The sequence below is a fragment of the Pelophylax lessonae genome (genome assembly GCF_965119305.1).
Source record: "Pelophylax lessonae genome assembly, chromosome: 6".
NCBI lineage: Eukaryota > Metazoa > Chordata > Amphibia > Anura > Ranidae > Pelophylax > Pelophylax lessonae.
In genome coordinates, this window is record NC_138773.1 from 258,500,876 (window position 1) to 258,514,576 (window position 13,701).

General features: G+C 39.3%; 1 protein-coding gene across 1 annotated transcript in view; it reads right to left on the reverse strand.

Moving 5' to 3' along the window:
• Nucleotides 1-13,701, reverse strand: part of STK39 (serine/threonine kinase 39) — a 647,523-nt gene that overhangs the window by 116,384 nt on the left and 517,438 nt on the right. Inside the window, exon 16 of the mRNA XM_082260316.1 lies at nucleotides 1,096-1,164. Within this exon, the coding sequence (XP_082116442.1) occupies nucleotides 1,096-1,164 (69 nt within the window). The remainder of the gene's footprint in view (nucleotides 1-1,095; nucleotides 1,165-13,701) is intronic.

A 13,701-nucleotide genomic window follows, 5' to 3' on the forward strand; every position in this document is an offset into this window, starting at 1 on the left:
GGTACAATACAATACCATGAAATTGCTACTCCAAATTCACTCTCCTAAATTTGGCTTTGTCTTGTGTGCTGACTAGTGTCTAAAGCCATACACTCGGTTTGTTGGAGGAGGGTATACTAGAACAGTGTGAAGACATACTACAATATCAAATTCCTCCAAATGGTTTACTTCACTCCAGACCAGCTTTACAGAATATAATAAGTAAGAACTAAGGCTTGTCATTGTTGCCATACAGACTCTATATACACGTTTTGAATCTCAGGAACTCTACACACATTGGTAAATTCCGACTTACCAGAATCCTTCAGACCTAATAGAAAGAATCCTTCAGACCTAATAGAAATGTGAAGTCAAACTGGCACTCCTTGGCATACTTGGCAATAGCTCACTTTCAAATTATGATAGGCTTCTCCTTTATAATGCAGGGATAAAAAAAATACTTCTATGGAACCCATCTATCATGCCTTTGAAATCAGCTTGGATTACTTTAATCAATCGAGCATTGCCTCTTTACAAGCTTACATACCTTAGAAGCAATTGTCCATCTAAATTTGAGAAAGAAAATGATTGCTTAATGGCTTAATGATGACAAGTAAATGATGGCTTAGGGATGACAAAACACTTCCTGATTTTGACTGAGGTTCCTGCATTGTTTTATATTTCAGAGTAGCAGACAACTGTTCATTGTTTTAGCGTCTTAGAGGGCACAGAGTTTGAGGGAGGGGTGGGGATGCATGCATAAAGATGGAGATGTTTGTATCTTCTGCATCTCTTTACCCTGTGTTTTGATGACCACTTTACGATAATGGCAAAAGGAAAATGTTAATAATGGAAATGTTAAAACAAATGTGTAAAATATTAATAAACCGATTAATCAGATCACCTTTACAGCAACCAGTAATTGCAAAATAATTGCAAATATATTTTTCATGGTTCAGAGTTACTCATTCTGTGTTGTGCTCAACAACTGCGATAGTCTCCGGATGTTCTAGCTGCCAGTAGAATCCTCAGAGACCCGAGGAAGGTTAAATGCAATTATTTCATTGAAATGCTAAAGTAATCATGTAACAGTTCCAAGAAAGAAATGTCATTTACCTATAACTACATCATGACCGTCCACGAGGCCCGCCGAGAAGAGCTCCTGCGAAACACCATCTGCTGTATCTTTGGAAACAGAAAAAAAACAGCACATATAAATGACACCTCCAGGACAAAGGCTGAGAGTGAAATGATTCACTTTAGTATGGCATGGCATTTGTGTTGAACCATAAAACTACGTATGGGAAGAAAGGTTAATTCCCCCTGTGTTGTTTATAATGCAGGTGCAGAAAAACAAAACAGCGTGGTTGAATAGATTGCTGCTCTATGCAGAACACAATCATCAGCAATAATCTTGGCTATTATGTGATTTGTATAATGATATAAATAAGCTAGTAGCATGATATTAACTGCACTCTTTTCTAAACATCTCTTTCACTGACTGTAGCAAAAGCTATCATTGTCGACTGCAACCTTTGATATTTGTGTATACAGAAATTATTAGCTGCCAATTTTCAGCAGCTGGGGGATGTTTCCCAAGAAATTAATGGAGTGGCTCACATGATCTAAGATTACCTGCCAATTAATGTGGTTCTAAAGTCTAATTATTTTATTTGTGTGTCTATGGATGCAAGCAGCGAGGCTCAGGATCGAGCCCAAGAGGTATGCCAAAATAGGAAGCGGATTCCTATGGTGCCACCACAAAAAGAGGAAGAACCAGGAGCTCTGGCAGTGGACCCCCAGAAGAGGAGGCTCGGGGCTGCTTTGTGTAATACCATTTCACAGAGCATATAAGTTCAACATGTTTGTAATTTAAAAAAAATGATATATACATTACAATCACTTGTACAGGAGTACAAATATGCAAGTCATCACTGCTGACCTATTTTTAAAGGTGAAAGCTCCTCCGCTGTCATCTTTATCCCCTCTTCACTAACTAGTGAGTCACTGACCTATAACAAGAAGATGTGTATTCAACTCACATGCATAGAGATGTAATAGCGCTTTGGTTTGAAACAAAGCGTTGTTACTTCTCTATGCATGTGAGATGAATACCGTAATTAATGATTGGTTTTTATTGAACATACTACACTGTGGAGGCTTTTTTATCTTAATGAGAATATGTCCATATGCCTTGGATTTGCGCTGGCCATTGAGTGACTATTTAACCCTTGGAACATCGGTACCATTGGAGTGATTGGGAGATCTGCAAAACCTTAAGCTATTGTGACCACTCTCTAACTTGAGGGTCCCAGATATCTGGTAAGCGGCTTGGGTTGATCACCCTGGTGCCAAGTGCTGTCTTTCATCACAATTGAAGCTGGGGTTGGATTCTTTTATCTTATCTCTGGATCCAGTAGTCTGAATATCATCAAACTGAAATGTACAGTGCCTTGAAAAATTATTCATATCCCTTGAAATTTTCCACATTTTGTCTTGTTACAACCAAAAACATATATGTATTTTATTAGGATTTTACTTTCAATATAATTTTATTGGTATAAGAAAAAAGGTTGTACAAGTAAGAGTATACAACTGTGCTAACAATAAAATGGTGCTGCACAAAGTCGAATATGTACTAACATTATATAATACTGCACCATAAATTGAATATGTATAAATCGCACAGCTGAGAATGTCAGTAAGAATAGCTGTGGAGGCCAGTGCAGTTTAGGCAATAAATCGTGCGAAGCAAAAACAAATAGAAAACAAGGGGAGACAAGCAGGAGAAAGAAAGACTGAAGGAAGAGAGAGAAGGGCATAGGGAAAAGGGTAGGAGAAGAGGTGATAGGAAGTGGGGGGATAGGAAAGAGGCGATAGATAGTAGATAGATAGATACGCAGGTAGGTATGACACCCATAACATACATTTTTGATGAGGGGTAAGAGCTATGCAGGCATAGGAGTATGTGTCACATATTGCTACTGTATATTGCAATTCCATATCCAGTAACGGAAAGGTATAGTTGAAAGAACCAAGATGTAGCCAATTTTAAAAAGCGGCAGTCTCTCAGCAGGGTAGACCTTGTAGGGGGAAAGAAGGCCGTTTAACAGGGGGGAAGACACACTCTGCAAATAAGTTAATCTCTAGGGTTAAAGGAGGGATGAGATGTCCAAGGGGACCAGTGCTTGAGAAAATTATCCGGTTGGAGGTGTGCCTTAGCAAACATGGTCGTTCAAGGTGATTATAGTGTTTGACAAAACAGGGGGTGCGGCTTGTTTCCAACTTCTCACCACGGTAAGTCTGGCGGCTATGAGGAGGTGAGTCAAAGTAGTATGGAATTTAGAAGGTAAATAACGACTAGTTTGACAGGAGTGTAGTACCAGTTGTTTAGGAGTTTTTGTAACGATTTCCAGTGAGATAGGCATCTGGAGTGTTTTAGTGGTAGATGGACTGAAAAGTTCAATTGTTGCAGTGTGGTCCTGAACTGTAGCAAACGCTGACGCTCCCAGCTGGTCATAGAGGTAGACTTTTGCGGAGATGAGGGTCGGGTGAACAGTCCATAGAAGGATGCCAATTTTAGTTTGCGAAACAGAGGGGTGTTGAGAAGCGTGAGTATGTTATCAGTTAGGGTAGAGTCTGTAAAGGGTGGCAGACGTTGCATAGCGTGGCGGATTTGAAGATATTTGAAGAATGTTAAGGATTTCACAGGGTATCTGGTAGACAGCTGTTGGAAAGATTGTATACTGTTCGAGGAGTAAAGATGCGCAATTGAGCAGATTCCAGACATGGGAGTAAGTCACACATGTGCAAGTCACAAGCAAGTCTCAAGTCTTAACCTTCAAGTCTCAAGCAAGTCCTAAGTTACTGTGGCGAAAAGCAAGCAAGTCAAGTCGAGTCCCTGCTAGAAGTCAAGCAAGTCAAGTCATTTATTTTGGTCAAGTCACAAATCAAGTCAAAATACTGATCTACCCCAATTTTCACCTTTAAATCAGTTAAAAGTCAGTGGTCAGGAATGGTTTTGTTTTCTTTTCAACATTAACAAAACTGCTTAGTGCTTTTTTCTTGGCATATTAAAGAAACACTTTGAATGCCAAAACAGCTCAAAATCCTTCGTCCGGTCATGTTTCAACACCACATTCACTAAAAACATGTTAAGTATTTCCATTGTTAAACAGCCAGTGTCATAAAAATCAGAACACACTGAAGTGTTTTAAGTGACTGTGGTGTCAGAAATATAACGGGCACATTAATTTTGCTTTAACACATCTTGAGAAAATGCAAATATTTAATAACTTAAAAAAGTAAAGTCATTTCGAGTAATATATCTCAAGCCAAAGTCAAGTCTCAAGTCATGAATACCAAGTCAAAGTCAAGTCGAGTCTTTTAATAATTTTAGTCAAGCAAGTCCTCAAACTGGTGACTTAAGTCTGACTTAAGTCAAGTCATGTGACTCAAGTCCCCCACCTCTGGCAGAGTCCTGCCCTTTCCCAATCATATAATGATATTTCAGGGATGAGTGGCTCTATTGAGCGCGAAGGAAGAAGATAACGTGTTTGTTCAGATAAGCCATGGGAGATGTCCATTACAGAGTTCCAAACTCTAAAAGCTGCTTCAACGGTATCCAGAAAGCATATTGAAGGTATCTTTTGAGTCCAATTGGCGCTTAGCAGTAGTTTTGGATTAGAGGGTAAGGCTGCACATTCAATTTACTACAGCACTGTAATTTCAAAGCATTTGTTTCAAATTTTTAGGGACTCGTTAAGGACTGGAATAGTACCGCTGGATTTGCGTAGGGCCAATGTGGTGCCTATATTTAAAAAGGGATCAAAGTCTTTGCCAAGTAACTATAGACCTGTTAGTTTAACTTCTATAGTCACGAAGATACCGGAGAGTTTAATAAAAGACCACATAGATGAGTTCTTGCTGGAAAAAAATATTTTAAATAACAGACAGCATAGATTCATGAAAGACAGATGTTGTCAAACAAACCTGATTTATTTTTATGAGGAGGTAAGTAAAACCTTGGACAGAGGGGTGGCTGTGGAAGTAGTATACTTGGACTTTGCAAAAGCTATCCCCACACACGGCTAATGTGTAAGGTAAAGTCTACAGGCTTGGAAAGATCAGTTTGTAAATGGATAGAAAATTGGCTAAAAGATAGAATTCAGAGAGTAGTGGTTAATGATTCTTACCCTAAATGGTCTAAAGTTATCAGTGGTGTACCCTAAGGTTCAGTGTTGGGTACCCTTACTTTATGATATCTTTATAAATGATATAGGGTCTGGGATTAAAAGTACCATTTCAGTCTTTGCAGATGACACCAAGCTTTGCAAAGGAATAACTTCTTTACAAGATGTCTCCAACTTACAAGCTGACCTCAATGTGTTGTTTAATTGGGCAACTATGTGGCAAATGAGGTTTAATGTTGATAAATGTAAAGTTATGCACTTGGGAGCTAAAAGTATGCATGTAGCATACATTCTAGGGGGAGTAGAACTGGGGGGATCCATAGCGTAGAAGAAAGAACAGGGTGTTCTAAGCATGCAATGCCTAGCCGCTTTCCAAAGCAAGCAAAGTCCTTTCTTGTATTAACAGAGGCATGGGCTCCAGAGAGAGAGATATAATTTTGCCCCTGTACAAATCATTAGTGTGACCTCATCTGCAATATGCAGTTCAGTTTTTGGGCACCAGTTCTTAAAAAGGATATCGGGGGAACTGGAGAAAGTGCAGAGAAGGGCAACCAAACTGATAAGAGGCATGGGGAAGCTCAGCTATGAAAAAAGATTAGAGGAACTGAATTTATTCTCTCTTGAGAAGAGGAGATTAAGGGGGGATATGATCAACATGTATAAATACATAAGGGGTCCATATAGTGAACTTGGTGTTGAGTTGTTCATTTTAAGGCCAACACAGAGGACAAGGGGGCACTCTTTACATCTAGAGGAAAACAGATTTTGTCTCTAAATACGGAAAGGTTTCTTCACCGTAAGAGCTGTGAAAATGTGGAATAGACTCCCTCCAGAGGTGGTTCTGGCTAGCTCACTAGATTGCTTTAAAAAAGGCCTGGATTCTTTCCTGGGTGTACATAATATACATGGGTACTAATATTTATAGGTAAAGTTGATCCAGGGAATATTCGATTGCCTCTCAGGGGATCAGGAAGGAATTTTGTCCCCCTGCTGTAGCAAATTGGATCATGCTTTGCTGTGGTTTGTCGCCTTCCTCTGGATCAACAGGATTGTGTATATGGGATTGTATGTTTTCATTACTGTTTTTTTTTTTTTTTTTTTTTTTCTATTATCGGTTGAGCCAGATGGACTTGTGTCTTTTATCAACCTGACTAACTATGTAACTATGTAACTATGTAATCTGAACCCAAAGTAGTTGTGAGGCTGGATTTCACCATGTTCTGAGTTGTGATAATACCGTAGCTTTATAATATAATGATATATTAGGAGCTCCCATCCAAAAGTATTTTGCAGGAATATGTAGCACAGATGCTTTAATGCAAGTTTTTTTAGAGTTCCATTTAAATTTTAGTAGAGTGCTTTGTTTAGTTTTCAATTGCGTTGGGGAACAAGGGAGTGGTAGGGATCGAAATAGACAAAACATGTGGAAGAAGAAACATTTTGGTTAGAGATATACATCCTGCCCATGAGGATACTCTAGATTGAAGATGTGTACATGTCTTTGTTAGGGTGTTTATTATTTTTGCAAAGTTTAGTAGTGGGGTAAGGGAGATTGGAGACATGAGCTGTATGCCCAGGTAGGATAGGGTGTCAAGGGGGGCCCATGAGAAAGGTGTGACAGATGCAATTTGGCATTTGAGATGAGGGGCAAGCCCTATGGCTAACATATGAGATTTGGAGTGGTTAAATTTGTACAGAGAAATTGTTCCAAAATGATCTAGAAGGTCACATAGAGGAGGTAGGAATCACAAGGGGTTTGCAAGGAAGATAAGGATGTCATCGGCATTAAGCCCAATTTGGTGTTGGGTGTCTATTATACACTGCTCAAAAAAATTAAAGGAACACTTTTTAATCAGAGGATAGCATCAAGTCAATTAAACTCCTGGGATATTGGTCTGGTCCGTTAAGTAGCAGAGGGGTTGGTTAATCAGTTTCAGCTGCTTTGGTGTTAATGAAATTAGCAACAGGTGCACTAGATGGGCAACAATGTAACTTCCTCCAAAACAGGAATGGTTTTACACGTGGAGGCCACTGACATTTTTTCCCCTACTCATCTTTTCTGACTGTTTTCACTAGTTTTGCACTAGGCTAGGGTCGGTGACACTACTGGTAGCATGAGGTGATACCTGGACCCTATAGAGGTTGCACAGGCAGTCCAACTCCTCCAGGATGGCACATCAAGACATGCCATTGCCAGAAGATTTGCTGTGTCTCCCAGCACAGTCTCAAGAGCATGGAGGAGATTCTAGGAGACAGGCAGTTACTCTAGAAGCTGGATAGAGCCACTGAAGGTTCTTAACCCAACAGCAGGACCGGTATCTGCTCCTTTGTGCAAGGAGGAACAGGATGAGCACTGCAAAAGTCCTACAAAATTACCTCCATCAGGCCACTGGTGTAAAGGTCTCTGACCAAACAATCAGAAACACACTTCATGAGGAAGGCCTGAGTGCCCAACGTCCTCTAGTGGGCCTTGTGTTCACTGCCTGGCACCGTGGAGCATTTGCCATTAAAAACCAGAATTGAAAGGTCTGCCACTGGCGCTCTGTGCGTTTCACAGATGAGAGCGGGTTCACCCTGAGCACGTGACAGACGTGAAAGGGTTTGGAGAAGCTGTAGAGAATGTTATGCTGCCTGTAACATAATTTTGCATGACCGTTTTGGTGGTGGGTCTATGATGGTCTGGAGAGGCATATCCATAGAGGGACGCACATACCTGACTGCCATTAGGTATTGGGATGAAATCCTTGGACCCACTGTCAGACCCTATGCTGGTGCAGTGGGTCCTGGGTTCCTCCTGTTGCATGACAATGCCCGGTCTCATGTGGTGAGAGTATGCAGCCAGTTCCTGGAAGATGAAGGAATTGATACCATTGAATGGCCCCTACACTCAACTGACCAAAATCCAATAGAACACCTCTGGAACAATATGTTTCCGTCCATCCGACACCGCTAGGTTGCACCTCAGTCTATACAGGAGCTCAGTGATGCCCTGGTCCAGATTTGGGAGAAAATACCCCAAGGACACCATCTGTCGTCTCATAAGGAGCATGTCCCGACGTTGTCAGGCATGCATACAAGCACGTGGGTGCCATACAAACTAACGAGTACCATTTTCACTTGCTGAAATGAAATTTCAGCAAAATGGACTAGCCTGCTGCATTATTTTTTCACTTTGATTTTCGGAGTGTCTTTGAATTCAGCCCTCTTTAGATTGATCATTTTCATTCCCATCGAACGATGTGGCATCCATTCGTTCCTAACATGTTACCCAGTCCATATCAGCATAGATATCCAATTGCAATTTTGGGAGTCACCCAAACTGAGTTGGAAAGGATATAGGCTCTAGGTGTCAGAGCCCATCATCCGAGAGAAAAGTAAAGAAAAAGGAAGATGTCCCAGAAGAGGAGAAAAGTTAGAGACAAGAAAAGAAAAGAAAGAGGAAGATAAGTAGAGGGCTGGTGGGATTTTTAAATTGGTACCGTACCACTTATGTAAATAGACGCTTAACTACCCTTTTAAAAATTATTATCAAAAATGTATTCATACAAAAAAAAGATTAAAAACAACATACATGAAATGTATAAAGATGATCAGAATAGTACAGAAATATCATCAAGGACTCAATGTTCAATATATCCAATATAGAAAACCGGATATTAACTATATATCAATATATCGGATATATTGAACATTGAGTCCTTGATGATATTTCTGTACTATTTTGATAATCTTTATGCATTTCATGTATGTTGTTTTTATATCATAAATGTGAAATGAAAGGAAAATGATAAATGGTTTTCAAAATCTTTTACAAATAGATATGTGAAAAGTGTGGCATGCATTTGTATTCATCCCCTTCGAATTAATACTTTGTAGAACCACCTTTTGCTGCAATTACAGCTGCAAGTCTTTTTTGGGTATGTCTCTACCAACTTTGCACATCTAGATAGTGACATTTTTGCCCATTCTTCTTTGCAAAATAGCTCAAGCTCTGTCAGATTGAATGGAGAGCATCTGTGAACAGTAATTTTCAAGTCTTGCCACAGATTCTCAATTGGATTTAGCGCTGGACTTTTACTGGGCCATTCTAACATATGAATATGCTTTGATCTACACCATTCTATTGTAGCTCTGGCTGTATGTTTAGGGTCCTTGTCCTGCCGGAAAGTGAACCTCCATCCCAGTCTCAAGTCTTTTGCAGACTCTAACAGGTTTTCTTCTAAGATTGCCCTGTATTTGGCTCCATCCATCTTCCCATCAACTCTCAAAGAAGAAAAAAGTGTCAACACAGGATGACACTGTGGACACTCAAATTAATATGTGCCACGTCCTAATCAAAATATTTATGGAGGGGATAGGGACAATGGACTTTATTGGCACTAACAACCAGACAGTTACGTCATAAAAATCAAAATATTTTATTGAAAAATCATTAAAAAACATATATACGTATGTGTACCACCACAGGTGCAAAACAAGAGAAATAAATCAAATAACATTCACATTCAAATTCAAAAAGCACACATTAAAAGGCATATATAACCTCAATAGCCATAGCCTCTAAAGCCCTCTACATAGACCAAGTATACCATGATGGAGCTGTACAAACTGAAAGCTGTGGAAAAGCCCTGGGGCTATTTCTGGTATGGTAGTATGGAGCTTGTAGGCAGATTCATCGACAGTAGAGGTAGAGAGGCTTGGTATTTGGGTGTTTGAATTCAGTCAGAAACAAACTCTACATGTTTCGCGCGTTTAGCGCTTCTTCAGGAGTTTAAATATTAGCTGAACAATTCAATATGAGCAATGTTGATAACATAGTGCGCAAGAGGCACTATTTTCAATTAAAACAGTTCAAATGCCTGTGTCTGCAAGGCAGGCAGAAAGGGAGCAGCCGTCCAAAAAATTGCCTCAAACCATGCCCCAAACACAACGGAGAGGGGTATGTATGAAGGAGGTGGGGGGATATTTAGGGACACGGTCCTTGATCTCAAAATATATAATGCAACGCGACCACCCGGATGTCTAGGTAAAATATATGCTGATATTTTTCTGTATGCCGGAGAGACCCTTCACTACTGAGTGGGGCACCAACTCCTGTAATTACGTTAATAGAACTCGACCTTCATCCGGGGGGAACGCCGGCTGGAACGGCCGTGACCTCAAAGGAGCTGTGAATGTGAATGTTATTTGATTTATTTCTCTTGTTTTGCACCTGTGGTGGTACACATACGTATATATGTTTTTTAATGATTTTTCAATAAAATATTTTGATTTTTATGACGTAACTGTCTGGTTGTTAGTGCCAATAAAGTCCATTGTCCCTATCCCCTCCATAAATATTCCCATCAACTCTGACCAGCTTCTCTGCCGTGGAGCACCCCCACAACAGGATGCTGCAACCACCATGTTTCACGGTGGGAATGGTGTGTTCAGGATGATGTGCAGTGGTAGTTTTCCGCCACACATAGCCTTTTGCTTTTAGGCAAAAAAGTTACATTTTGGTCTCATCTGATCAGAGCAATGTCTTCCACGTTTGCCGTGGCCCCTACATGGCTTCTCACAAACATTAAATGGGACTTCTTATGGCTTTCTTTCAACAATGGCTTTCTTCTTACCACTCTTCCATAAAGCCCAGATTTGTTGAGTGCACGACTAATAGTTGTCCTGTGGACAGATTCTGTAGCTCTCTTCAGCTCCTCCAAGGTTACCATAGGCCTCTTGGCTACTTCTCTGATTAATGCTCTCCTTTCCCGGCCTGTCAATTTAGGTGGACAGTCATGTCTTGGTAGGTTTGCAGTTGTGCCATACTCTTTTCATTTTCAGATGATGAATTGAACAGTGCTCTGTGAGATGTTCAAAGCTTGGGATTTTTTTTTTCTTTTTTTTATAACTGCTGTTTTAAAATTCTCTACAACTGTATTCCTGACCTGTTTAATGTGTGTTCCTTGGCCTCCATGATGCTGTTTGTTCACTGAGGTTCTCTAACATTTGAGGGCTTCACAGAACAGCTGTATTTATACTGAGATTAAATTACACACAGATGAACTCTATTTGCTAATTAGGTGACTTCTGAAGGCAATTGGTTCCACTAGATTTTAGCTAGGGGTATCAGAGTAAAGGGGGCTGAATACAAATACACGCCACACTTTTCAGATATTTATTTGTAAAAAATGATGAAAACCATTTATCATTTTCCTTCCACTTCACAATTATTTGCCACTTTGTGTTGGTCTACCACGTAAAATTCTATTAAAACCATAAATAAAAAAAAAACATTTACGCTTTTGGTTGTAACATTACAAAATGTAGAAAATTTCAAGAGGTATAAATACTTTTTCAAGGCACTGTATACGGGCTCTTTACCATTATTTTCTAGTTCTGCATATTTCGTTTTTTTGGTTAATGATCAAATTAACTTTTTTTCTGCTGGCTGCTACTGCTAATGATTAAGTTATATATTGCATATTAGGTTTCAACTAATTTTTTCCAAGCGCGGATATGTTTTTATATATTTTGTATCCTACTGTGCATTGCATTGCCACATCAGGGCATAAATATATGCCCCCCCTTTTTTTTTCCCTTTTTTCCAGAATTAATGCATACACACACTAATAAAACAATCCCAGGAAATGTAACCTCAAAGTAAACTTGTAAGCACCATGGGTAATTCCAAAAAAAAGCATATGATAAAAAAAAAGTGTATAATCAGGTTATCTTCAGTGAAAACCATGTGTTAAAACAGTAAATAAATCCAGAACTATAGCCAAATATATAACCACATTTTTACCTATATAAAAGTTAGGCTTTGCCCTGAATCCTACAGACTCCTTTTTTGTCCTTAAATTGGATAAGCAACCTCACTTACAAATAGGACAGCTTAGCAGCTGAAAACAGGGGGAACAAATTCTACTTCTACAGAGAAAAAAATCAAGCATGCATACAGTATATATCTTTGGACTTACTTTTAGCATGCAATTTTTGTTCCATCATATGCTTTGTTTGTCTCCAACAATTTTTACAGTGCAGCACTGTTACCCCCAGAGTGTTCTGCACCGGTTCCCCAAACTTCTGGTTTAGGGAGTTTGTGTGCACCAAGCAAATCAGAGAGAAAGAGCCACTCTAACAGTATAGGCTCCTGCTGCTGTTAGTAATATTTCTAATAGGAAGGAATAGCAGAGAAATGGCTTGATGCTGTAGGTGTTTTCGTTATTTATAAGAGTGGATGCATGTACGCAGCATAGGGACACTCTGCTGCAGTCCAGCCCAGAAGTGTGAACACAGAGGTGGCCTGGTCCCCTGATCACCAACTGTTTATCTTTAAAATATAGTTTACAGCCACCACTGACACTTAATATTCAAAAAAAAAAAAATATTTTGCAATATTGACTTGAACTGTAAAAGCCAAACTTGTCCTTCCTTTCCCTAAATGCATTTTCTGTTATATGAACCAGAGAATTTGGGTCTAATTCACTATAATGCTATGCTGGTGTCCGCGTGTACTTTTAGTTTCTATGGCGGAAGCGCCGTAGATTTACTCCTAAACTGAATTCAGTATAGAGTGCGGAAAAATGTAATCGCGAACGCGAATTTACTATTGTCAATATACGGCAGTGAGGGAGTAAGTAAGTAGTCGTGCTAAAAGCACCACTATTGACATGGAAATAATGTTTTGAGCATGATAGCTGAAATGGTTCTTAAAGATGTGGTATAATGTTTGGCCATAATCTGCTTTGAAACATTTTCAAAAAGCGATGTCTAAAAAGAAATTTCAAGGAAAGTCTGAGAAGAAAAAAAATTCTCCCACAGCCTACGACTATAAAGCAGCACATGTGCGCATGGCCAGACCATAAAAATAGTTGCAATCCTACGCCTTGGTAATCTTAAGAAGCCATTATAGTGAATTTGCAAATGTTAAATAAGTGTACGCAGCCGTAAAAATAGGTATAAGGTATATAAAAGCAAGTGTCATCCTTTGATTCAAATTGTACAACTGTTATTTACACAAACGCATACATTTTAATTTCGGTATGAATTGTTGAATTCCTAAAGACAATTGTCCTTGCTGGTTTTATATTTTGCTTCTTATTCCTTTTTATTTTAAACAATGCTAGTAATCTGTAATGTTTTCATATTTTTTGCAACAGATTTTATTCTCTCTCGCTCTCTACATATATATAAATATCGAGGGAGATACTGCCATGTGCATTGTGTATGCCCCGGGACTTTTGTCATTTGGGATATATATCTTGTTACACTGTGCATGCTCAAACACGTTGCCATTTGAGACATATCTCTGGATACACTGAGCATGCTCAGCCACTTTGCCATTTGAGACATATCTCTGGTTACACTGAGCATGCTCAAACACTTTGACATCTAATAAGTAAATGGCAGATAATGCACTCCTTGCTCTCCTCTCACATAAATCTTAACCAAAACTCCCACAGCTGCCTTCACAAACCACACACAATACCATTGCTGATGCAAATTTAAAACGAGTAACAATTTTGTGTGTTATTTAGTATTTTCA